General features: G+C 39.1%; 2 protein-coding genes across 6 annotated transcripts in view; both read left to right on the forward strand.

Annotated features, from left to right (window-relative positions):
* The first annotated feature begins 656 nt into the window (after positions 1–656).
* LOC127425848 (PR domain zinc finger protein 2-like) lies at positions 657–18,953 on the forward strand. The gene is made up of 7 exons (XM_051672145.1): positions 657–771; positions 3,486–3,589; positions 3,714–3,866; positions 7,320–7,446; positions 11,872–11,985; positions 12,144–16,762; positions 16,868–18,953. Exons 1-7 carry the CDS (start codon positions 657–659, stop codon positions 16,892–16,894), a joined length of 5,259 nt encoding a protein of 1,752 aa, XP_051528105.1. The 3' UTR covers positions 16,895–18,953.
* A 5,317-nt stretch (positions 18,954–24,270) lies between these two features.
* LOC127426181 (kazrin-like) overlaps positions 24,271–24,585 on the forward strand; it is a 243,124-nt gene continuing 242,809 nt past the window's right edge. For 3 of the 5 annotated variants that reach the window (XM_051672811.1, XM_051672812.1, XM_051672814.1), the window contains exon 1: positions 24,271–24,443. The gene's annotated coding sequence lies outside the window, so the exon portion shown is untranslated. The remainder of the gene's footprint in view (positions 24,444–24,585) is intronic. The other 2 variants (XR_007894751.1, XM_051672815.1) reach the window with 1 other exon arrangement.

Below are 24,585 nucleotides of genomic sequence, written 5' to 3' on the forward strand. Positions count from 1 at the left end.
ACAACATGTAACAATAAATAAAGTATGTCAGAATCTTCATTTTTGGGTGAACTATCCCTTTAACAACTTGAAGCATTTATGAATTATTTTAGAAAATGATCAAGAGTCGTGAAATAAAAAGCAAATATCAGACTTTGAGTTTACTGAAGGAGTATTTGCTGTTTTAAGTACACCTTTAAGCCACAGTGTCATTCCATTCTCTCAGTCTCTGGGATTTAATGGAAACAAGCCCCATCCTGCATTCTAAATATCAAGGATTATTTCTTTACTTAGTTCTACATGGTAAAAATAACTGGTTCTATTATCCTTTTTTACAGAATCCATGCAATGATTAAGGTCTTAGGAGTCTCCAAGTTCATTCGAGTGTGAATTCCTCAGTCCAGGTATGGTGGAAAAAAACTTCAGAATTGTAATGTTAAATGTCAATGTAAGAGATAGTTAACCGAAAATGAAAATCTGTAATGTACTCCCCATCATGTTGTTCCAAACCTGGATGACTTTATTTCATGGAACACAAAATAATGTTTTTATTTTTGGGTGAACTATCCCTTTAATACTTTTGCTTCAATAGCATTAAATATAATAAATATTAAATTGGTAACATATAAAGTTGAGTTGCGCATTGTAAAGTGCCCCCCCCCCCTTCCAAGACTGTAATGGCTTTGCCTCGAGAAGCATATGAAACCTTGGATGACATCCCAGCCCATGTGTGGAGAGGGCTGCCAAACAGTATGAAGCTGGGTCCATCAGCTGTCAACCCAAATCGCATTGGTGAGTAACAGCAATGTCAAGTAATTGAAGATATTTCTATATGACTCTGCTGACAACAGTATAATATGACATATAACTTGATGTTGCAAGATTGGTAAAGGAAGGTAAGACTGTTAGTAGCTCAGATGGCATTGGATCAAGTTTGCATCTTGCATAGGAAAATGCAAGTTATGTTATACATTTACTCAACAAAAAAAAAAATTTGAATTCCTAAAATTTAGCTTTTTAAAAATGTTTAGGTGCAATTTTTTATTTTGTTCATTTATGTACTTTCTTTTCCATCCTTGATAGCACACGTACATCACCCAGATGTCTATTTAAAATGCTTGTTTACATCTGGAAGACATATTTTTTACATTGTTTGCTCATCTGGAATAGATCTATAAGACTGATGTCAATAAGGATGTCTCTGAGGTCAATAAGACATTCAGCAGATGTCTTTGAGATGTTTTTGATTTAGAATGTTTGTAATTCTGATCTTTTTTAGGTGTTTAGCAGATGTTAATTATATTGTGATGCTTTCCAAATGAAAAGATCTAAAACGGGCATCTCTGAGATGTGCTTGTGCTGTTTGGGATAGATCTCACAAAAATTTGATTTTGCACTGAGGATGCTGACATGTCTTGTACAACCATCACTTTTCACATTTACCAAGTGGTTTAGCTGGTCAGCCTTGTGGACCAAAGGAACTGAGGATGTTAAGGAAATATTCCAGGTTCAATACAAGTTAAGATAAATCAACAGCCTTTGTGGAATAATGTTGATTACCACAAAAATTAATTTCAACTTGTCCCTCCTTTTCTTCAAAGCTGCACTACAAACTTTGTGCTCTCTTGCGACATCTGTGGTTGAAACTTAAAACTGCATGCAAATTTGCGGAAGAGCAATTTACGTCAGTTTTTTTTCGGCACTGCTCTTCTGGTGGATGAATCTCATGATTTGACCTTACCTGGACATCGCCTGTGTGTGATCATGACTGGCAGATATTCAGAGCCGTTGATGTTCATGTTGATATTATGTTATACAATTAAACATTTAAAACTAAAGTATTACTTGCTTTGATGAAGATAAAAAAACACTCCTATTTACATATTTTGAATGATGTATAGCGCTTTTCTGACACTACAATCAAAGCGCTTTTACATAGAGAACAGGGGACTCAATCACAACCATTTACCAGTATATTTTAATATGATTATTCAAGTGTTTTATCTACTATGTTTGTATTGTACTACACTTATCAATTTAAGTGGTGATACATTATATGGCTGATACAAGTTCAATGTACAGCCTCAGTTGATAATGCAAGTGAACCATAATACTACAATAGTATGTCTATGCAATCCACACAACAACACCGTAAACTAAAAACATAAAATGAGGATTCAATAATGATATGAAATATGCAATGTGACAATTACAAGATGATCGATTCATACAAGCATGACAAGCAATATAAGCTTCATCAACCCTATTAGACAACATATCCAAGCATTATAACAGGTAAACAACTTCACCAAAAGGATAACAGATAAACATCCATCCAGACTGCAATGATGCTGTCCTGAACTGTGTGAGTGCTATTGAACTGAGCTGAACAGCGTAGTTAGTTTCACCAGCTGGAACATGAGACAGCTGGCACTTCTTTCCTGTGTGTGCGGACATGATGTTATGATGCAAGGATGAACGTCATAAGCCAGCGATTTTGCGCCAAACCAAACCCGACAGCTCAAAATACAAATAATTTGTATAGGCTTACCGTAGTGAATCGGGGTAAGGTAAGGACATTGTTTTGAACACTGATTGTTTATGTACTCAATCAGTAATGGCTATTTGTATTTGTTTTTAACCTGAAAATCTTTAGTAGTGCAGCTTAAAAAAATCAAGGTTATTGTGAGGCACCTACCTACAATGGGGCCAATTTTTGGAGAGATTAAAGGCAGAAATGTGAAGCTTATCATTTTATAAAAGCAATTGCATTAATTCTTCTGTTAAAACTTGTTTATATCGTCATTTTCTACAGTCGTTTTAGGGTTTACAGCATTATGTCATCATGGCAACAAAGTGGCAAAATTGGGTATACTGTAACTACACAGAAAAGGTTGGTAAGCGATTTTATCACGTTAGATCATGTTAACAAAATATTGTATATGTCTTGTGGCTATACTTTTGAAACGGTGAGAATTTTAACATTTACGGCTTGGCCATCATTTACTTCCATTGTAAGTGCCTCAATGGAACCAAGATTTTTGCATTTTCTTTAAAGAAAAGGAGGGACAAGTAAAAATGTATTGTTGTTGTAATCAACATTATGCCACAAATGCTGTCCATTGAGCTTAACTTGTAATGAACCTGGAATATCCCTTTAAAAGAGTTGCTATTAGTGGAACAGCAGTCTTACCTTGTTTGACATTTGAAATGGAGAATGCAGTAGTTGAGTATGCTGTGGTGGTGCCCTAGAAAGAAAGAAAGAAAGAAAAAAACAGATAAATGTTTAATACTGGATCTGGATGCTACAAGAAATTGCTTTAGTCTCTGGAGATCATAAAGTGGCTCATTCTGAAAATCGGAATCATGCTCGGTTGTAGAACAGTGCTTTTTAAAAACACTATGAATGATTGGATGTGAAACTAGTATAGCTTGTCTTTCCAATCCATACCAAGGGTTTGGTGTACACAGGAATGCTCTTCATATGCTGTGTCTTCTTTCTACAGGTGTCTGGGCATCTAGACTAATACCCAAAGGCAAACGGTTTGGACCATTTGTAGGAGAACGAAAGAAGAGATCTCAAGTGACAAGTAATGTATACATGTGGGAGGTATGTCATAAATGTCCAATAGAGCAAACTACCCAAGTTCTAGCTAATAACCAGAAGTTGGAATTCATTGAACTCATTGCTTATTTTGTGTATAATTAAAGGCATGTTATTCCACTATTATTAGGTATATTTTCCAGCCTGGGGGTGGATGTGTGTGGACGCCACAGATCCATTGAAGGGAAATTGGCTGCGCTATGTGAACTGGGCACGCAACTCTCAAGAGCAAAACCTTTTTCCACTGGAGATCAACAGAGCAATTTACTACAAAGTGTTAAGGGTAGGTTACTTTTTTTTTTTTTTTTTTTTACCTCTGATATGTTGCCATAGATTAGATTATCTTTTCACTATGTTGTTTATGATTGCAAAGAGTTCGAGCCTGGAGGAGATACTGAAATGCAGACAATTTCTGGATGAGAAAAGAAATCAAGAAAGAGAGAACAATAAATTATACAGTATTCATTACCATCAATTATTCATTACCATACATTATCATTAGTTTGAAACTAATGATAAGGTATGGGACGAATGTAGGAATTTTAAATAGTTCCTCAAGTTATCATGATTGCTACTCACCTAATTAAATATACAATAGCCCCAAAAATTTTGAAAATTATGAAACCTTAAATCAGATTTTTGGAAATGTTAAAACATACACCGATCAGCCACAACATTAAAACCACCTGCCTAATGTTGTGTAGGTCCCCCTCGTGCCGCCAAAACAGAGCCAACCCACGTCTCAGAATAGCATTCGGAGATCATATTCTTCTCACTACAATTTTACAGAGTGGTTATCTGGGTTACCGTAGACTTTGTCAGCTCGGGCCAGTCTGGCCATTCTCCGTTGACCTCTCTCATCAACAAGGCATTTCTGTCCACACAACTGCCGCTCACTGGATGTTTTTTGATTTTGGCACCATTCGGAGTAAATTCTAGAGACTGTTGTGTGTGAAAATCCCATGAGATCAGCAGTTACAGAAATACTCAAACCAGCCCGTGTGGCACCAACAATCATGTCACGGTCCAAATCACTGAGATCACATTTTCCCCCATTCTGATGGTTGATATGAACAATAACTGAAGCTCCTGTTAATGCATGATTATCTGCATGATTTTAATCACTGCACTGCGGCCACATGATTGGATGATTCGATAATTGCATGGATGATTGTTGGTGCCAGATGGGCTGGTTTGAGTATTTCTGTAACAGCTGATCTCCACAACAGTCTCTAGAATTTACTCAGAATAGTGCTAAAAACAAAAAACATCCGGTGAGCGGCAGTTGGAAACGCCTTATTGATGAGAGAGGTCTACAGAGAATGGCCAGACTGGTTCAAAGTGACAAAGTCTACGGTAACTCAGATAACCGCTCTGTACAATTGTGGTGAGAAGAATATAATATCAGAATGCTATTCTGAGATGCTGGTTGACACTGTTTTGGCGGCACGAGGGGGACCTACACAATATTAGGCAGGTGGTTTTAATGTTGTGGCTGATCGGTGTATGAATGTGTCGCACATTTTGGAAAATGCAATAACAGAGATTATTTTTCATATTATGGGAAAAGTGGTTAATTTTTTTGTTTTTTAGCCATTTCGTTCTTCCAGTTTAAAGACCAAAGTTGACTAAACCTCACTGACACGTCTAAATTTTGATTGTTAGAAAGGACACGTGAGGAATCGGGTCCGTTACCGTGCTCATGTACTTGTACTCATGCTCGTAAAAATGCTCTGATACCAAAAACCGATATCATCTGACGTACAAATGTCATTTCGTAAACATTCAGTGCACAAAATTAAATCACGTTATGTACTAGTGTGATCATTAAACAGCAAAGGCTGCGATTTAATGAGATAAATATATAATTTGCATGTGCTGCGTGCTTCAAAATGAATGTGTGGAGCCAGTGATGTGCCAACACCAGCTGCTCATACCTTTTAGAGCTCATACATGGAAAACACCATCATGAGCATTGCACGCTCTGTTTGTAGCAGATGACCAAAATCATAGCGCTAAATCACTTTGTAGCACAAGGCACATACAGCCTGTATATTTGTTTTAATTAAATAGCTGCATTTTGCAGTTTAATAATCACATTGGCTCACGTAGCCACCCGCTTTTCCAGAGGTGAGAAGCTACCATCAAAAACACAGAAACGGAAAGGGCTTCAAACTAAAAGCTTCTGCCAAAATAAAAGCTCAATTTTAATGGAAAAAAGTACCACAGATATATATCACTACTGTATAGTTATGTAATATTCACTGTAATACTACTACTACTAATAATAATACTAATAAATCAATAGTAATTGTATTATATTTAAGCAATATCTCACATCTGTGATGCTCTGTTATGCATCACTTTTTTGACAAAAAAAAAAAAAAATCCAATGTTGTATTTCAGATTGTGCTGTGAGGTTCTGTATAAAAGCACTTCATTTGATTAAAATAATACAATATTATTTTGTTGAAAATTAAACTATATCAGTTTGATTAAAGTTTTAATGAATTCATTTATTTACCATTTGATTAAAAATGTTAAATAAAAGGTTGATGTGGAATTCAGAAAAAAAAAAGAACACCGTATCGTTCTAAAAACAAAAATGGTATCGGGACATCCTTGGTAATAAGGTTCTGAGCTCATCTCCACAGTAAGCATGATAGGGAACGCTTAATATTTATACATTTAGCTTAAAGCGTTTGTTATTTTTCTTTAAAATAAGTGGCACTTTTTAATATTTTGTTAATTAATGCAGTGACATTCATTCATAAATTTCAAATGTGGCTTAAAGGTGCACTCAGTAATTATTTGATGTCGACCTGTGGCTTACACTGACACCAGAGATTGTTTAGCAGAGACAGGCCACTTCTATTAAAATGAATGGGAAAAACTGGAATGCTCAACGGCAGCCAACTGTCAACGGATGTAGAAAGGAAGTCCTGCCTTACAGGTAAAAGAGTCAATCACCTTTTAGAAACAGACATCGCCTGTCAATCAATTTCTGGATGCGAAAAGAAATCAAGAAAGAGAGAACTATGAATTATACAGTATTATACTAACTTTCTAGAAAGACTTTACTGATACTTATTGACCTAGATGCTGCATCATTAAAACAAAGTAGTTGTCAGTTACCAATGCCATTGTAGAAATTCACTATGTATGGTTAACCAGGATGAATTTAATCCATGAATGAAAGTGTCCAACAACAGGGCAGTTACTGAGATTAAGCAAGTAGTATTTGGCTGGTCATGTGATGCTAACATGGCTGCCCCCATGAGGCGCCCCTGCGCCATGTAGAATAAAAGAGCTTTTATAAGGTTACTGATATGACTGAACTCTTCATCTCACATGAGTAGTCATGATTTTATACATATGTTTCAAAGTTACTATTAATTTCTTTAGAAGTAAAACTTTTAAAATGAGGAAAAAAAATAAAAAATACTGAGTGCACCTTTAAGTGTCCAAATAATTTTGGAGCCTTTGTATCTATTTTTATTCTATTATATTTTAATGTTGTACCTTAAAGTAGCACGAGCATTCCTCTTCTACACTTATGAAAGCTGACAAACAACGAATTTTTATAACATTCTTCCATGAGCTGTCTCACACTACACACTGATTTGTTATGGGGTCTTCTCATAAATGCCTGACAGAGCGTCAAGGCCTGAAAAGTATTTCCTCCTATGGCATGCCAAAAAGCTCGTCTCTAATTGGTCCGTCTCCACCCCGTCAGCCAATCGGTCCAGACGAAGAACTTCTCGTGTGGTACAATGGGGAAGACAATCCAGAGATAGCAGCTGCATTAAAGGAAGAAAGGACTAGCAACCTGAACAAGAAGAGTTCGCCCAGAGCAAAGCGAGGTAATATGAAAACATAGTCTTTTATTGTTGCACGTAGTGTTTTTGGCTATAACAACATCTCACTTATATCTGAAAGTATGTATTTGTGCTATTTGGACGTGTTCGCAGTCGCTAGCTTGAACTAGCCAGTTAGCCACCTGGCTAATCGCACATTTCAAACGAAGATTATTTATGAGCATGAATCATAGCGCCGTGAAATATGATGTTCTGGTGTAAATCGCTTTGTTAAAAACTGAAGCAGAGAAATGATGTTAAATATAAGATAGTCTTGCTCATAATGATGATGGACAGGTCGGTTAGCTGCCTTGCAGACGCAGACTTCTCAAAACCTAGTGAGTTGCCTATCTAGAAAGCATTTTTGAACATCATCTGTAAATTCGATCGTTCGATTCTCAGTATCTGAAACGTTTGATTCGAACGTGCAAACGCGCCAACGATGTCCAAAAATGCTGTCTAGATTGGCACTTGGAAGCACACTAGGGTTTGAGACACAGCCCATGTTTGACAGAAATGACCTTCTAGACCCTCCTCACTCATGCAACAGTTTGAACGAGACATGAGCCAGCCATTAAATAAATACACAAAGACTTACAAAATACGAGAATCTGATTTTTTTGATGCAGTTTTACATAAACAGTCCTGGCAATGTTCCTTTTGTTGATTTAATATCTTATGGTGCTATAACGCATTAGACAAATGAGCAATTCAGTCTAAATGGATTTATCTGGTCTGGAAAGTTCTTAAGTCATCTCCAGACTGATGCACTTAAAAACTGCAGATGCCCGAACCAAACTTGTCTGTGTTGAGAAAAGGAAAAGAGCATTTGCGGACCCCTGCACTGAATAAAGGTACATTTGTTTTAACATTTTCTATGACCATGCAACTGATTGCATAAGAATTTAAATGAGGTACAGTTCATGTAACATTTTTGAAAGGAATAAATATATTTAGACTTGTTGCCTAAATTACATTTCAAAAGTTTGCTGTCACACTTTCTAAAAACTGGGGAACTGGATAGAAATGCTTGCATTTTGAGAGCAGTTATATATTATGCCATAACTTGTGCCTGGAAGTTAAAGGTGTGCATTTACTTTAGTGTCTTATCATAGAACGGCTAACATGTGTCTTTAATCTGTATTTGTAAATTGTAACCAAATATATGCATAAAGCCATCTATTAGGTTAAAGGGGTAGTTCACCCAAAAATGACAATTCTTTGATAATTTACTCACCGTCGTGCCATTTGAGATGTGTATGACTTTCTTTCTTCTGCAAAACACTTTGGAAGATTTGTAGAAAAAGATTCAGGCTCAGCAGGTCCTTAGAATGGGACAGGATGGTGATTAAATATTTGTAGGTCCAAAAAGCATAGATAGTCGGCATAAAAGTAATCCATCCTGTCTCCAGCGGTGACATTAATGTCTTCTAAAGCGAATCGATCACTTTGTGTGCGAAAAATAATGGCCAAATTTACCAGAGTGCTCCTGTGATGCAAGCGCGTTGGCACGTTGCTTCGACTCATTGGTTGTGTGTTTGTCACGCATCAGTTCACGTGCCATCGCGCTTACCTCACGGGAGCACTCGGGTAAATTCGGCCATTCGTCAACACCTGACTGGAAGTGATCTTTTATAGTTAAAGTGCTTAAATATCGTTCTTTTTCGCACACAAAGTGATTGTTTCACTTTAGAAGACATTAATGTCACCGCTGGAGACAGGATGGATTACTTTTATGCTGACTATCTGTGCTTTTTGGACCTACAAATATCTATTCACCATCCTGTCCCATTCTAAGTATCTGCTGAGCCTGAATCTTTTTCTACAAATCTTCAAAAGTGTTGTGCAGAAGAAAGTAAGTCATACACATCTCAGATGGCATGACGGTGAGTAAATTATCAAAGCATTTTCATTTTTGGGCGAACTATCCCTTTAAGATGAAATACTTGACATGGCATTGACTTGAAAAGGTTATTGAGTAAAACAATTTCAGACTTGTGCTATGATTCTGTGAAAATCACTAAATGCCTCAACTTTTAGTTCAATTTATGCGTGTATATGCAAGTTAAAGCCAAAAGTGGACAATGCTTGATTAAGCAGGGACTGGGATTTCTTATGACAATGCTCTGACCTTTTTTGACACAAGCATTTCTGTCTGAAATATTGCATTGTTTTCACCTTGTAGAAGCAATGTTTTTACTCTTATAAATGTGCATTTTAAATTACACACAAAGTTTATTTTATATTTATTTTTTTGGTTATCCAGAATCTTTCACGTCTAAATGAAAATATCAGAGTCAAATAGCAATTTAAATGCCAGTGTGTGTGTGTGTGTGTGTTAAGGGCAGTTGTATTTACCATGTTTTGTGAGGTTAAATACAAAATCAGCACACATTGAAATGTGTGCTTCATTGACAAATTTGAAAACAGTCCCATGTGCACTGATGTGTAAATTGGAATAGAATGGATTGGAACAACTATCTTGAGTAGGATGTGAATATGTTAGAACGAGTATTTGAGAAGTATCCAGATGACCTATTTAGTTGCATATGTCTGGTTTGTGTAAGATGCTCCAAGATGACCTTGTTACAAGCACACCAGCTGATAGCTTGTTTCTTTGCCCTGTTAAGGCACTTAATGGCTGTAATCCCAGAAAAAATAATACGATTTAGATTTTGTATAAAATTTCTCCTAAGCTTGTCATCTTTGTTATTTTGCACACATTCCTACTCCATGATTATAGCCACAAGCCACAACAACCACCTACACTTTTTTTTACTCTTTGCTTAGGCAGTATTTTGTACAATGTAGGGCTGAATGGTATACTGGTACAAAAAGTACAGCATTTTGATTGAATACTACTAGGCGTATACCAACATGATTTCAGTACCTAACAACAATGTTGCTGCTAACCAGTACAATTTGCCAATTCAGGCAGTATGATGTGGTGTATAAAAGCAAAGTTAATGTTAGAGGTGTAATAATGCATGAGTTGAGAGTGAAAATTAAGTGCATTGATTATGGAATTTAATAATCAACATGGTCAACATCAGACATGGAGCATGTGTACGGAGCACCTTAAAGGACAGAGTGGGAATTTTTTCGTGCCTTCCCAATAGTTTGTGTACCCTCGCAATAAGTTTTGCGTTCCCTTGCTATAAATTTACCATGGTTTTACTATAGTAACCATATTTTAACCTTTTATATTCGTAGGAAAACCATAGTAATAATACAGGAAAATGAAAAGTATTGTAAACATAATTGTTTGGTTATGGTTTTACTACAAATAGTATTTGTAGTAAAACCATAGTAACCACAAGAATTACCATGGTTAATCAATAGTAAAACCATGGTTACTAGATGGATACAGTAAATTGTATTAAAAACATGGTTTCTGCCAAAAAAAAAAAACATGGTTATTAACTTTTCATATATTACAATATGACTATAGAAAAATGATTTCCATCAACTATGGTTAGTACAGTCTACAATATTACTATAGTAAAATCATAGTTAAACTATGGTATTTTTTATAGTAAAACCATAACCACAAAATTATTTTTATTACCATAGTTTTCTTTTCCTGTATTATCACTATGGTTTCACTTCGAATATCATGGTTAAAACCATGGTGAACTTATTGCGAGGGGACACAAAACTATTTCAGAAAATAAATTCCCGCCCTGGCCTCTAAGGGTCTCCGTACATGTAAGATTGAGGGGGAGGGGTGTTCTTTAAATTAAATTCAAGTTTATGCTGCTCTAATGGACACCCACAAGTATGAATGATGACACAGAAAGCCCAAAGTAAGTTAATTGTATTTGCTCAATTACAATATATAATGTGTTCTTCAATATATGGAGAATATATTAAGAAAGGCAAATGGTAAATATGAGACATGCGTGATGGTCATTTGTTTATGTTTTATATTCCATTAATATATAGTTGTTAATTCTATGATCCTGCTTTTAAAGATGGGCCGTATCTGCCTGAACAAAACATATTTCATGTATATTTCAATTATTGATTTAGTATCTTCGTGTTGTTTGATATGTAAATCTATCACACTTTTTCAATTGTCTACCAACCAGCTCTTTTTCTTTTTCTCTGAGAAATCAATTTGGCACCGAGGTATCAGAGCTGGTATCATACCAATGCAGACAATTTTGGTATCAAGCCAACCCTAGTACTAATGCTGCTGTTAGTAGTCAGACTGGTTTTGTCGTGAAATGCGAGTTTAGAAAAGAAGGGTATGGCATAGTGCTTTTGTTCTGGATCTTGCAGGTGGCGTGTTGACAATATACTAAATGATTTTTTCTTACAAAAATGGATGTTTTATCATTTTCTGTCTTAATTTTTATCACTATCTTTAAGTCTTGAAAGTTGAAAATCATCTGTTTTTACTAAAAATAGTCTTGTTTTTCCCTAAAGCAAGGAGGAAGTTGTCGCAAAGAGCCAGACTGGCTGATTTAAGTGGATTCTGTGAACCCAAGAATTCAAGTGCCACTGAATCAACAATCACAGAGATGCGGGACTCAGAGAAAGGTAGGTTATGTCCTTCATCAGCCTATGGGGAGATTTGCACTCTTTACAAGCATATGTTTATCCCACATTGCATATTGGGGCCTTTTAAAATCCATTTGATTTGATTTTTCATGTGGTGCAACAAACACAGTACTTTATATGTTTTTCTTGATTTTCAGGGCTTAGTGGAGAAGAAAGACCCACATCACCATATGAGTTGCAACAGGAGAATCCACCCTCCCAGTCATCCTCCACAGAGAGGGAAATTGCTGCCAAGTCTCATGGTGCTACTACAACAGAAATTAACCAGAGGGAAGGATTGGATGAGGACAATGCAGAGGCTGATGGACCGCTGCAGCTGTCACAGTCAAATCAGAGCCCACAGCACCCCTCTGAGGTAGAGTCCGTTGATGGGAACAAAAAATCTGACCTGCAATTACATTCTGGCAGTCCTGCAGAAGAAAGCTCTGAGAGTCCACAATGTGATACAGAGTGTGTATCCTCTTTAGCGAATCCTGAATTTCTTGAGGCAGAAGGGGATTTTGAGGATGACACCCAGGAAGGAACATACCCCTGTCAGCATTGTGAGCGTCATTTTTCCACCAAACAGGGCCTTGAGCGCCACAATCACATTCACACTACTTCAAACCATCAAACTCATACTTTTAAGTGCAGGTACTGTACTAAGCCCTTTGGCTCTCAGGTAGGCAGGCGCAGACATGAACGAAGACATGAGAATGGGAGTAAAGCATTAAATAGGCCAGGATCACTCACCAGAATGGCGTTTCTCCGCAGTCCCTCCACACCCAATGATTCTGCTACCTCTAGCGGTGTGTCCTCTCCAAGCCATGCATTTGTTATGAGCACACAGAATGACCCACCCCAGCAAATTTCAGACAGTTTGAAAATAGAGCCTGGTGCTGAATCTGATCGACCTTTTATATTGGATGAGAATGGCGAGTCAAAAGAGCTTCATCCTTGTAAGTACTGTAACAAAGCTTTCGGCACACACACCAACATGCGCAGACACCAGCGCAGAATCCACGAGCGGCATCTAATGCCAAAAGGTGTTCGGAGGAAAGGTATGCTCTTGCAGGATGGCTCTTCCCAACAAAAACAGCAGCAGCAGCATGAACAAGGACAGCCTGTTTCACTTCAGGAAGAGTCACCAAGTGCCAGTCCACCACCTATTTATGTGCCCAGTGTGGACACGGAGGATGAGGGTGAGAGAGAGGAGTGTATGGTTGATATCTCTAACAACATTTCTGAAAATCTCAGCCATTACATAGATGGAAAGCTCCCGTCAACAAGCACAGTGAGCAACTGTGAGGTCATAGAGGTCGATTCAAGCACCGCAGCGATGTTTGGCCTTGATGCTCTCATTCTAAATCCAAAACAAATTACTCATGCTCTGAAAGTTGAAACACGGACTTGTCCAGTTAAAGAAGTTTCATTTGCAGCTCAGTCAGTTTCTAGAAGACGAACAACTACACCACCAATGTTTCCTGCAGTGAAAGTGGAGGCAGAAACGGTTTCCTCTTCTTCCTCCCTGTCCTCCCCTTCCTCTCAGTCGTCTTTGTTGGTAGGAAACATATTCTCCCAGTCGACAGAAATGTTAGCTTTTCAAAAGGAGAAAACTGTTTATCTTTCTCCAAAACTCAAACAACTACTGCAGGCCCCAGACGGTCAGAAACCAGCTATAGGTCTAATTACAGATAGCCATAGATTGACCACCCCACTTTCAGTAACTTCTCTACCTGCTGTTCAAGGTAGGTTTAAAAGAAGAACCGCCTCCCCTCCCACTACCATACTGAATAGTCCTTCACAAAGAAATGATGGCCTAAGCACTTCAACTGGGGTTTCATGTTCTCTAAAGGTGCCAAAGATCGAAAGCCATTGTATTACACTTGCCTGGAGTTTATCCAGCAAAGATCATAGTGATGCCATGAGCCTAACAGAAAAAGACTGGTCTCCCTCAAGAAGTGGGGGGAATTCTTGCAATCAGCAGCCTCTTGACCTTTCGAATTCCTTTACTAAAAGAGACAGTAGTGTAAGCAGAGGTTCTGGAGAGGCTGTGTTGGACTTAAGTATGAGTCGTAAAAGTACTGTTGAGCATGAAGTGAAGACAAACTCAGCCACACTACCGCCTCATGCAAAGAGAAAGAAACCCAATACCAGCATTTTAGAGAAAGTGTTAATGAATGAATATGCTGGCTTAAGTTCAGCTGGAGAAGAAGGCTCAAACACTCTTGGAAGCCCTGATGCTCTTTCGTCTTCGGAGAGTGCCACATGCGTCGCCCCTTCTAGTCCCGGTTCGGGTTCAGAGCATCTTCCTTGTGAATCAGCCTCCCCTCCCTCCCTGACCCCTATGACTATAAATCCATCCTCTCCATCGTCCTCTAGTACAGCATCATCTACACCCCCTCCTCCTGTCCTACCCACTGTCCCTTCACCTCCACCTTTATCTTTGCAACATTTTCAGATGTTGGATACCTCATCGCTATCCCCGTTCCCTGTGTTGTCCCCAAAAATGTCCCCCAAGAATGTTGAGCATAGTCTAGAGGAAGTGCCAGATGCAGCTAACTTAACGGAGTCGTGCCATGATGCATTAAATCCCAATATTAATAAATTGGATCAAACTGCTGAGCATTTAGACCCTGCAGAGTCTGCACCGCCTCAGGATATGAAAAGACATTGTGAAGCAGATTCACCTTCAAAGTCTGAAACACTACTTGAGGGCTCAACCCATGATTCTAAGCCTCTTTTGTTAAGAAATGCAGATCAAGCAGATTCTTCTCTCTTAGATTTGGGTACTGCCTCTGAAACAAGCCAAAGCAGTTCCTGTGAAGGAACTCTCCCTGAAGACCTCGATATTAAAGCTGAAGGGCGACACAAATCAAAGTATTCTCATTCTACTGTACAATCAACTCTCAAAAAGGAATCCCCCTCAGTCTCCTTGCACAGTGAATTGCAGCTTTCTCAAAAATCATTAGCAGTCGATAACGACTTGGTTGTAGAGGATACAGGGAAAAAGGAAGAGCCAGTTGAGGTCACTGCGAATGGGGGCGATGTTTCCGCTTCACCTGGAACTCCAGCCCGAAGTTCTGATGAAGTTGAGACACCAGAGCGAGAGGCATTTGTCAAGAGTTTTGTTTGTAATGTTTGCAAAGAGCCATTTCGCTCCATCAAAGACCTTAGTGGCCATATAATAGAGCATGCCTCGGAGTGGCCTTTTAAGTGTGAGTTTTGTGTGCAGTTATTTGGTAATGCTACTGCGCTCCTTGAACACCGCTCCTCTCTTCATGGGGTGGGAAGAATTTATATTTGCTCCATTTGCTCAAAGGAGTTTGCCTTCCTCTGCAATCTCCAGCAACATCAAAGTGACCTACATCCAAGTCAAAATTGCACTCACACTGCCGTAGAAAATGGGAAGCTCAGACCTCAGAATTACACCGAACCTGATCAGGCAAATATGAAGAAAAATTTCAGTGACACGGTTGATGACTCCACTGCTGAAGCCCCCTCTCAGGATTTTTCTGAGGAGCATAACAGTAGTGACACTAATACAGCAGAAGACAAAGATGGCCATGAGGACCCTACAGAAGAACTATACACTACAATAAAGATTATGGCGTCTGAGGCTGGGAAGCCGAAAGGCCCAGATGTTCGGCTTGGCATCAATCAACACTACCCCAGCTTTAAGCCTCCACCTTTCCCCTACCACAACCGAACACCTGATGTCTCAGTTGCCTCAGCCACTCATTTCACTACACACAACATCCCCCAAACTTTTAGCACTGCAATCCGGTGCACCAAGTGTGGAAACAGCTTTGACAACATGCCTGAACTGCACAAACACATATTAGTTTGTGCTAATGCTAGCGATAAGAAACGCTACACCCCTAAGAAGAATCCCATACCTCTCAAGCAGATCGTGAAGACGTCTCCCAATGGCTTGTTTTCCACCACAGGAGTTGCTACTGGACAGAATGCATTTCGTAGAATGGGTCAGCCTAAAAGGCTTAACTTTAACCAAGATATCTCCTCCAAAACAAAGTTAACATCCCTAAATAAGAAGAAAAACCAGCTGGTCCAGAAAGCCATATCTCAGAAGAACAAATCTGCTGCCACAGCAAAGAAATCAAACCGGGTAAAGGAAGAAGAGACCCAAGAGATCCATTCGTGCCCACACTGTAGTCGAGAGTTCACGTACCCAGCCAGCCTCGCAAAACACATCGCTTGCAGCTGTCCACAAAGACCTGTTGCCAAGAAGTTGAAAAAAGGAGCACTGACGCCACAAGACAAAAACATGAGTCTACGAAGTAGAGCCACTGACTCTGAAGTCATACAAGAGACAGGCTCTGGAAAAAGCTCGAAGCCTTTGGGGAAAACCAGAGCCCGGAGCTCTGAGCCAGTGGAGAGTGAAGTTCCACCAGCAAGTAAAGGAAAAGCACCTCAGGTACGTACCAAAAGGCCAGCCTCAAATGTAGACAACCCAGCCACCCAAAGTAAAAAAGGCAAAAAGCGCAGTGACCCACAAACCTCCATAACTCCTGTAATTTCTGATGACCCTTCAACACGGCCTCTGGCGAAAATGCAACGTGGACCTAAAGAGGTTGTTGTAAAGGAGGAGACTGCAGTGAAAACATCACAGTCTAAAAAGGAGTACCGTTTTTCAGTAAGGACACGGGAGAGGGTAGGTGGGCCAGTCACACGCAGTCTACAGATGGCTAGTGCTTCAGCTCCTTTGGAAGTGAAGACTGAAGACTCCCTAAACCATGAACCAGGGCAGTCTGAGGTAATGTAGTGTTTCACATAATGGGCAATGTTAGCATTCACATATGTTGACACACTATGTGTTCATGGTTCTGACATATTGTTTTTATTTTTGTGTTTGTTTCAGGAGTCTCTGTTGAAGTTAGCCAGCTAAAACTCTATGTTCTCTGAAGGACTGCTTTGCTTTTCCAGTCAGTGACTGGAAGGGGAAGTTCATTGAGCTTGGATTAGCTTGAGCAGAGACTGAATGTTGATGGGGGTCAGGAGTTTTTATCCCTGCTCGTGTTTCACTTTGGCCCAGTGGAAGTATCTTCTCAATGCACTTTTATAAATAATTCATTGGATGTCTAATGCCCCCAAATGGACTGAAGATTATTAAAGAAATCTATAACAAGTGTAATATCACTTGATTTATCAATGTTGACCCTCTGGTTTTGTTAAAGAAATAGTCCAGCCAAAAATGGAAAAAATTGTCAAAGTGCCCTCCTGTCCAAACCTGTTTGACTTTTTACTTAATCGGAACACAAAATGTGATGTTTTAATGAATCTCTCAGTCTCTCTTTTCAATAGAATGCCAGTTGATGTGACTCGCTTTGGAGCATATAAAGAATCCAAAAGTTTCATAAAGGTAGTCCATGTGACTCGTGTCATATACCGAGGCTTCTGAAAAATATTTAAATTTTACGTTGTTTCACCCCAAAACGTATTAAATGACTTGACTTGGAATATGACACATGAGTTGCATTATGCTACTTTTGTGATACTTTTGGGTCCTTTTGTAAGCTTGAAAGTGAGACACAATCCACTGATTATTCAATATTTATTATAGCATCTCTGTTTGTGTTCTGCATACGGAAGTCATATGGATTTGGAACGTATTTGGGCAGTAAATTATGATAAATTTAATTTTTGGATGAACAATTCTTTTAAGGTATTGCAAAAGGCAATCATGTACAAGTTGCTTTTTCTTAGTCTGGTTTGTCCTTTGTTTAATCAGTAAAATTTAGGATCCAAAGGTCACGCCTAATGCATGTGCTCTGTATATACAGTATGAGCGGACCGATCCTCTCTCCATGTCTATACTCCCTTTTTGACCTGCTCTTTTACTGAGAAAAATTATTTGAAAAAAAGTATATATGTATATTTAAGTAAATTTAATCCTCCACAGGATGTTTATTGCATCTGAGGCTCTCATATTTTGAGAGGCTTTTTTGTTTTTACTTTGTTGTTTTCTTTTATGTTAACATAGTAAATTAATGGAGCTGTTTGATACAGTCAGAGTGAGCAGGAGAGAACTGTTTGCTGTATGTATAAGGTGTTCTACCGTTACCTGTACCAGCCAAAACCTGAAGCCATTTTCTTTCCTCTGTACCTTTTGTAATCTACAGCATTTACAGCAGGGCTGCTGGCCAATTAAAACTACACAAAACTACAACTCGGACGAACAGCTGCACTTGCAAAAAAAGAATTGAAACAGCTGTATGTGCCATTATTAATAACCAAAGTATGTAAGTTTTTGGCATATTAGTAATCTGATTATTTCTAATGAAACGCACTTTATATAGACTAATTTGCCTTCTCAAAGTTTGGAGTGATTTTACAGGAAGTGATGACACTTGGTTGAAAACTGTCAAAAAATAGCATTATTTGATATATTACACACACCTACATCACAACCTGAGGCATCCTTAGAAATTTTATTTTAGTCTGTTAAGACCCAGTTAATGTTACGTTATTAATATAATTAGCTTGTAATTGCAGTGTTGCTATTCAGCTATCTTTGATAATCAAGCATTACACAAACATTTTGTTTATAGCATTTCTCATTTTCATATAATGGATAAGACCTCTGCTTTAATAGAACATCTAACTTGACATTCTTAGTGGTCTACCTCCTGGCAAGCTTTGAACTGGTGTGTTTTCTGTCTTTGGACAGCGTAATCCCTCTCACTCCTAAGCCTGTCTCTGCCATGTACTTTCCACTTCACAACCTGGACAAACAAGATCTAAACAATTTAAAAAGTTTAAGCAAGGAACTCAAAAAGATTTTTTCTTTTCAAAATTTCCATCTTGAAGTATGTCTTTGCTGTCCTGCATTGATATATTTTTAGGCATTAAAATGTTGATGTGTTTTGTGATTATGAATAATAACCCTCACAAATGTAAAATGCATTGTTCTAATTGATATATTAAATTTTGTTTTTTCAATTGGATACTTGATTTTAGTTTGACTTTAGAATAGATCCAGAAATAAGGCACTAATTAAAAATTCATTTTATTCCAGAAATGTCAGCATTTAGATTTGATTCTGTGTATACACTGTAAAAAATTTAAATATAGGGTAAAATACCAGCAGGTGTGAAAAATAGTGACAATGGCTGTGTCTCGTTTGGAAGGATGTGTCCTCCGGAGGTCGCATTCGTCGGCCGCATACGTCATCGAGCCTGTCTCGTTTCATTTCTTTTTTTTTTTTTGTATTAATTTTTTTATTGGGAATGCAAAAAAGGTTAACAATTGTATAAATGTAAGTGCATATACATAAAAGTAATTCACAATAGATTTAAAAAAATAAGAAAGATAAATAAAATAAATAAAAAAAAAAAATGAAACGAGACATCCTCGATGACGTATGCGGCCGACAAATGCGACCTCCGGAGGACGCAGCCTTCCAAACGAGACAGCCCATGTTTCGGGCATTACGGGATGATATTTTGATGCCTGTATACTTTACGATTCAGTACATTTTATATTATAAAATGATTTAAACGTACCCTGTGGGACTATAAAAATCTTGATTTTGATGGTGTTTTATACTTTAGGAGAGACGTTTGTTATATACCCCATTGCACAGGCGCCGATCCCGCCCGAGCACCCACGGAAAAGCACGAGATATTCCCCATTAATTTTCTCCATAGGCATTTCCAAAAAATATTTAATAAATATTTCTCAGCCTTACCCAAGCCAGAAAGCTCTATTATTAATTAACGACATTAAAACATTTGATTTGTAGCAAATCATTTTCAAATATCGAAGAAAGAAAAAAAAAAGCGATTGGTAAGGGGGAACTTCTCTGATTGGTGGATCTTACTTAGGGATCGCGGTTCCGGCGGGAGATCTGGACACAGACACAACTGCAGAGTGAACTCTTGAATAATTAATGAATCAAGCGCACCGTTGCACGGAGAAAAAACTTTGTAATTGATCAGGCTGAGCATGCACAATCTTATATTCCTTAATATTACGTGGGAAAAAAATATTTATAGTTTATGGGCATTTGTTGGAAGTGTTCGTGCACGCACCCTGCTTAGCCCAAATCACACTGCCTTGTTCACACTGCAGGAAAATGTTTTATTTTTTTATTTTTTTTTAATTTTTTTAAATACGATTTTTTATATATTGACTGTTCAAACTGCAGGTTATATGTGGACAGTTGTTTTTTCTTTCTTTCTGTTCTGACTGCAGTGGGGTTTGCTAGCACCTCCTCAGTAGTTGTCGTAGTAACGAATTAAACTTGACTGTTATCACCATTTGTGAGAGTTTATGGATGTTTTTCATGAGGGCATCCAAATATTAACACATTCTTCACAGAAACTGCTTAAAAACGGGAGAGGTGGCACGTGCAATGTTTATTGTTGCAAAGGTTTACAGCTGGACCGTTTTTGCTAGAGGCCCTCCATTTTATCCCATACAGGATGCCTAACGTCCTGTATTGAAGGCTTTGTGTCCTGTATTGAAGAAAAAAAGGGTCTGACAGTGAGACTCTTGAAGAGGACTCCCATGCTCAAGTGTCCCGTATTGCGTAGAACTTTCAACCTTATCGCGTTGTGGTGGCTCGCAGCCGGTGTGTTAGCGCAACACTTTGGTTGAGTAAAGCCAATGTCTGTATTATTTTAAGAGATGTTATATATGTAGCTAGACAGAGCACATGGGGACCAAATTGAGTTTAGTATCGACTTAATGCCGAAGTACCGGTAATTTTGACATCACTAGCCCTAGTAAAACATCTGGGAAAGCCTGATTATTTTTCACTGTAATTTTAAAAATAGTTTACTGTTAAAGTACATGCTTCTCTTGTTAAACATAATATACATGTTTACTATTAGCTATATCTAAAAAAAATATATATTTTTATTTTACAACATTTTACTGTAAAATTACATGTATTGTCTTATTAAATATTGTGACGAGGAGGAGGGTGTGGCCGCAGAGTAACAATGGACGCCCAGCGCTGAATCAGCCCAATCAGTGGGAGAGGGATAAAGAGGAGCCGGGGACACCAGTTCGAGAGTGAGAGCCACATGCAGCCGCTGTGTGTGTTTATGTTTGTTTAAGTTCTTTTACGTCGTTAAAGTTATGTTGACTGTTCAGCCGGTTCCCACTGCCTCCTTGCTTACCTAAACCCGTTACAAGGAGGAAGGAGGAGGGATGCACTGTCATGGAGTCCTCGCCGCTGCCGTCCGCCAGGGGACAGAGTTGCTGCCGGCCTCTGGGAGTCAGAGGAACAGCTGCCGTCCACCAGGAAGGGGAGGAGCCATTCCGTCTGCCAGGGGTCAGAGGACTCGCTGTCGGCCGCCAGGAGAGGAGCGGCAGTCATCCGCCAGAGGGCGGAGGAGTGGCTGAGGACCAGGTGACGGCGTGTCTGGGGACCGGCGAGCAAGTCTTTCTCTCTCTCTCCTCTCTCTCTCTATGTCTCTCCCCCTCACTCTTTCCCTCTCCCCTCTCCTTCATCTCTCCCAGGGCTCCAGAGAGGCGGGGAAGACCTGCCGGCAGAAAGACTGCCGGAAGGGCAACACCTCCCCTGTAGGAAGGGAGGGGAGTATGTGATGCCAGAGGTTTCCTCGGCCTGAATCGGGCGGTGGAAGAGTGTGACGGGAGGAGAGCGTGGCTGGGCCGTAACGATGGACGCCCAGTGCTGAATCAGCCCAATCAGCAGGAGAGGGATAAAGAGGAGCTGGGGACACCAGTTCGAGAGAGAGAGAGCCACATGTGGCCTCTGTGTGTTTATGTTTGTTTATGTTCTTTTATGTCATTAAAGTTATGTTGACTGTTCAGCTGGTTCCCACCTCCTCCTTGCCCACCTGAACCTGTTACAAATATACAGTATTATAATTTTTTTTACCATATAACTGTTACCCAATTAAAGTTTTTTACTGTAGCATTTTTACATTCTTTTCCCATTAAAATTGGAACATTTAAAAAAATAAAGAAACGTAAATGTTTACAGTGTCAGTCTTCAGTGTTTACAGACTAACTATAAGGCTAATCCAGTTCAGTGAGACGTTTTTTGATATATTCCTAGGTCCAGTATAAGTTGTGATATTGCGCTGGTCCTAGTGAGAGTGCGATCTCTCTCTCTCAAGATAAGAGTTTTATCTTATATCTCATATCTGACCATCAAACAAAAACCCATTAGAGTAAAATGAATATCTCTTCTAGGAAATCTAAACCTGACTAAATAGTCTTAGTAGCTGTTAGTGCTCTTCCGTTGTGTATGGCTTGCCACTATTCAAATGAAAAATTGAAAATTGAGTGCAAATTTGTTCTGATACACAGGATAGGTCTTTATGTAGCTGAGAAATCACATCTTGTTTATGCTTCCCCCATGCCATGGCGCTGTTGTTTATGATTCCTCTGTGGGACAGTGGTGTGGTTTATGTTTTCTCCATGCTGTGTATAGGAGAGGAGAGGAGCATGGTGCTATACTCAGCCTGACATGATGAAATATCACCACACTTAATCCTGATTGCTGTGCAAGGTGGTATAGCACTAGTAATAAAAATGCAGCCCCATGCAGCTTTTGAGTTGGTCTCTGCACTACATAAAGTAGGATGGAGAAGTGAAGCTAAGATATGCATATGCACACTACGCAGGAGGAATGTGACCTTGCTCTGCTTGAGCAACTTATTCTATATAACTGCTTTTTGTGGACCATTCTTTCAACCTCAGATCTGCTACCAAATTCAGTTTTTTGTTGCTGCAAAATAATACTCCATCACTCTGTACTCTTGAAATATTGCTTCTTTGTGTAACTGGGTGGATTGGGGATATTTTTGTGTCGATGTACTTGTTATCAAATACTGCTTTGCCTCCAGGAGGGGAACGGAAGAACGGTGAAGATGTAGAGAGCAAGAGAGAGAGAGAAAGAGCGAAATCTGTTCAGGCAGGGCAGTGTATAAGAGGAGCAGCTCTACCCTTCCCAGCTGACAGCATACTATCTGCATGTCTCCAGTTCACATTCAAAAAGAATTTGATTTGAGCGAGCCTTCAGTTAGACAGGGGAGGATTTAGTTCCAGCGAGCTCTAGCGACTTGCCTTCTGCCTTGGCTGTCAGTTGAAAGCTGTGAAACTGACAATGCCCAATGTCATAACTTCAATTTTGCTGATACCAAAGTTATCAAATCACCCTCTTTCAGTGCTGTAGTGTTGCGGGCTGTCCTTTTGTTAAACAGTCAACCTTTCAATCACACCACTAGCTGATGTTGCTGGATGTTACATAATACCAGATTGACCCCCACCATGTTTCCTTTCAAAACAAGAGGATATGGCCATGCTTGAAAATCTTTCTTGTTATTACAGTGGAGAGCAATCGACAATTGCACTGACCTCACACATTACTTCCTTAGGAAAATTTGGTGAATGGAGAAACTGCTTAAAATTTATGCTGATGTGTTTCCCTGTTCCTGCCAAAGGTTACATGTTGAACGCAGTGGATAACCTCTCATCTAAATAAAGTATGTAGAAGTGTGTGTGTGTTTTTTTTTTTTTTTAAATCTTATATTATCTATATTTATTATTAATAATCTTATTATGTATATTTTAATCAAATACCATAATGTAACTCTCAGTTTTAGAGATAGATAGATGATGGACAGACAGACAGATACATACCATAGATAGATAGATGATGGACGGATGGACAGACAGACAGACAGATACATACATACCATAGATAGATAGATAAATGATGGACGGATGGACAGACGGACAGACAGATGCATACTATAGATGGATGGATGGATGGACTGAGATACATACATGCATACATACTGTAGATGGATGGGTGGGTTGGTGGATGGACAGACTGACAGATAGATACATACATGTATACATACTATTTAGATGGATGGACGGATGGACAGACAGATACATACATGCATATATACTGTGGATAAATGGATAGATAGATAGATAGATAGATAAATGATAGACATTATTAATTGATTAACAGATTTGATTAAATTCCTCTTATTAGGAACTCTGATTGTACGTCCATTGTTCTTTTACCACCCATGGATAAGTTACCTCAGAAGAACTTTCTTTTTCAACCTCATCTCTCTTCTCCATGGGGGGAAGAATTAAAAGTAGAGCTGCAAGAGTTGCAAATAATCTTTCCCCTGTAGCAGTGCTTCTTACGAAATGGATTGTCGAGTTAGTGAGGGAGAGAGAGCAATGTAAGGGAGGGGTAGAGCTGAGGCAGAGGGAGGAGAGAAGAGGGCACGCGCACCCCAATCAGAGCACAACAAACAGCAGTCCACCATGCGCCTGGGTGACTAGAGCCTTCTCACTCATCAGGACAGAGCACACTGGATGGGAACGTGTGCTGAGATCCAGACCAGAAGCTTCCACCCTACCACTCTCAGTCTGGAGAAAACTGCCAGCGAGGCACAACCTTGACACATGATCATAGAGCAGCAGCAGGAAAGGCAAGACATAATTGCTCTGATTCTCTCTCTCGCTCTCATGCTCCCTCTTCTCACACACAATCTCACTCATTCTCCTCGGAGCACACACAGACACACTCCCTCATTATCTTGCATGTAAGTAAGGCTATTTCTCTCAGTCATG

This window comes from Myxocyprinus asiaticus, chromosome 35, assembly GCF_019703515.2.
Source record: "Myxocyprinus asiaticus isolate MX2 ecotype Aquarium Trade chromosome 35, UBuf_Myxa_2, whole genome shotgun sequence".
NCBI lineage: Eukaryota > Metazoa > Chordata > Actinopteri > Cypriniformes > Catostomidae > Myxocyprinus > Myxocyprinus asiaticus.

Coding starts and splice junctions, on each gene's coding strand:
- LOC127425848 (XM_051672145.1), top strand. CDS start 657: ATGGCTTTGCCTCGAGAAGCATATGAAACCTTGGATGACATCCCAGCC. Junction 7,447..11,871: donor TTCGCCCAGAGCAAAGCGAG/GTAATATGAAAA, acceptor TTTTCCCTAAAG/CAAGGAGGAAGTTGTCGCAA. Junction 11,986..12,143: donor GATGCGGGACTCAGAGAAAG/GTAGGTTATGTC, acceptor CTTGATTTTCAG/GGCTTAGTGGAGAAGAAAGA.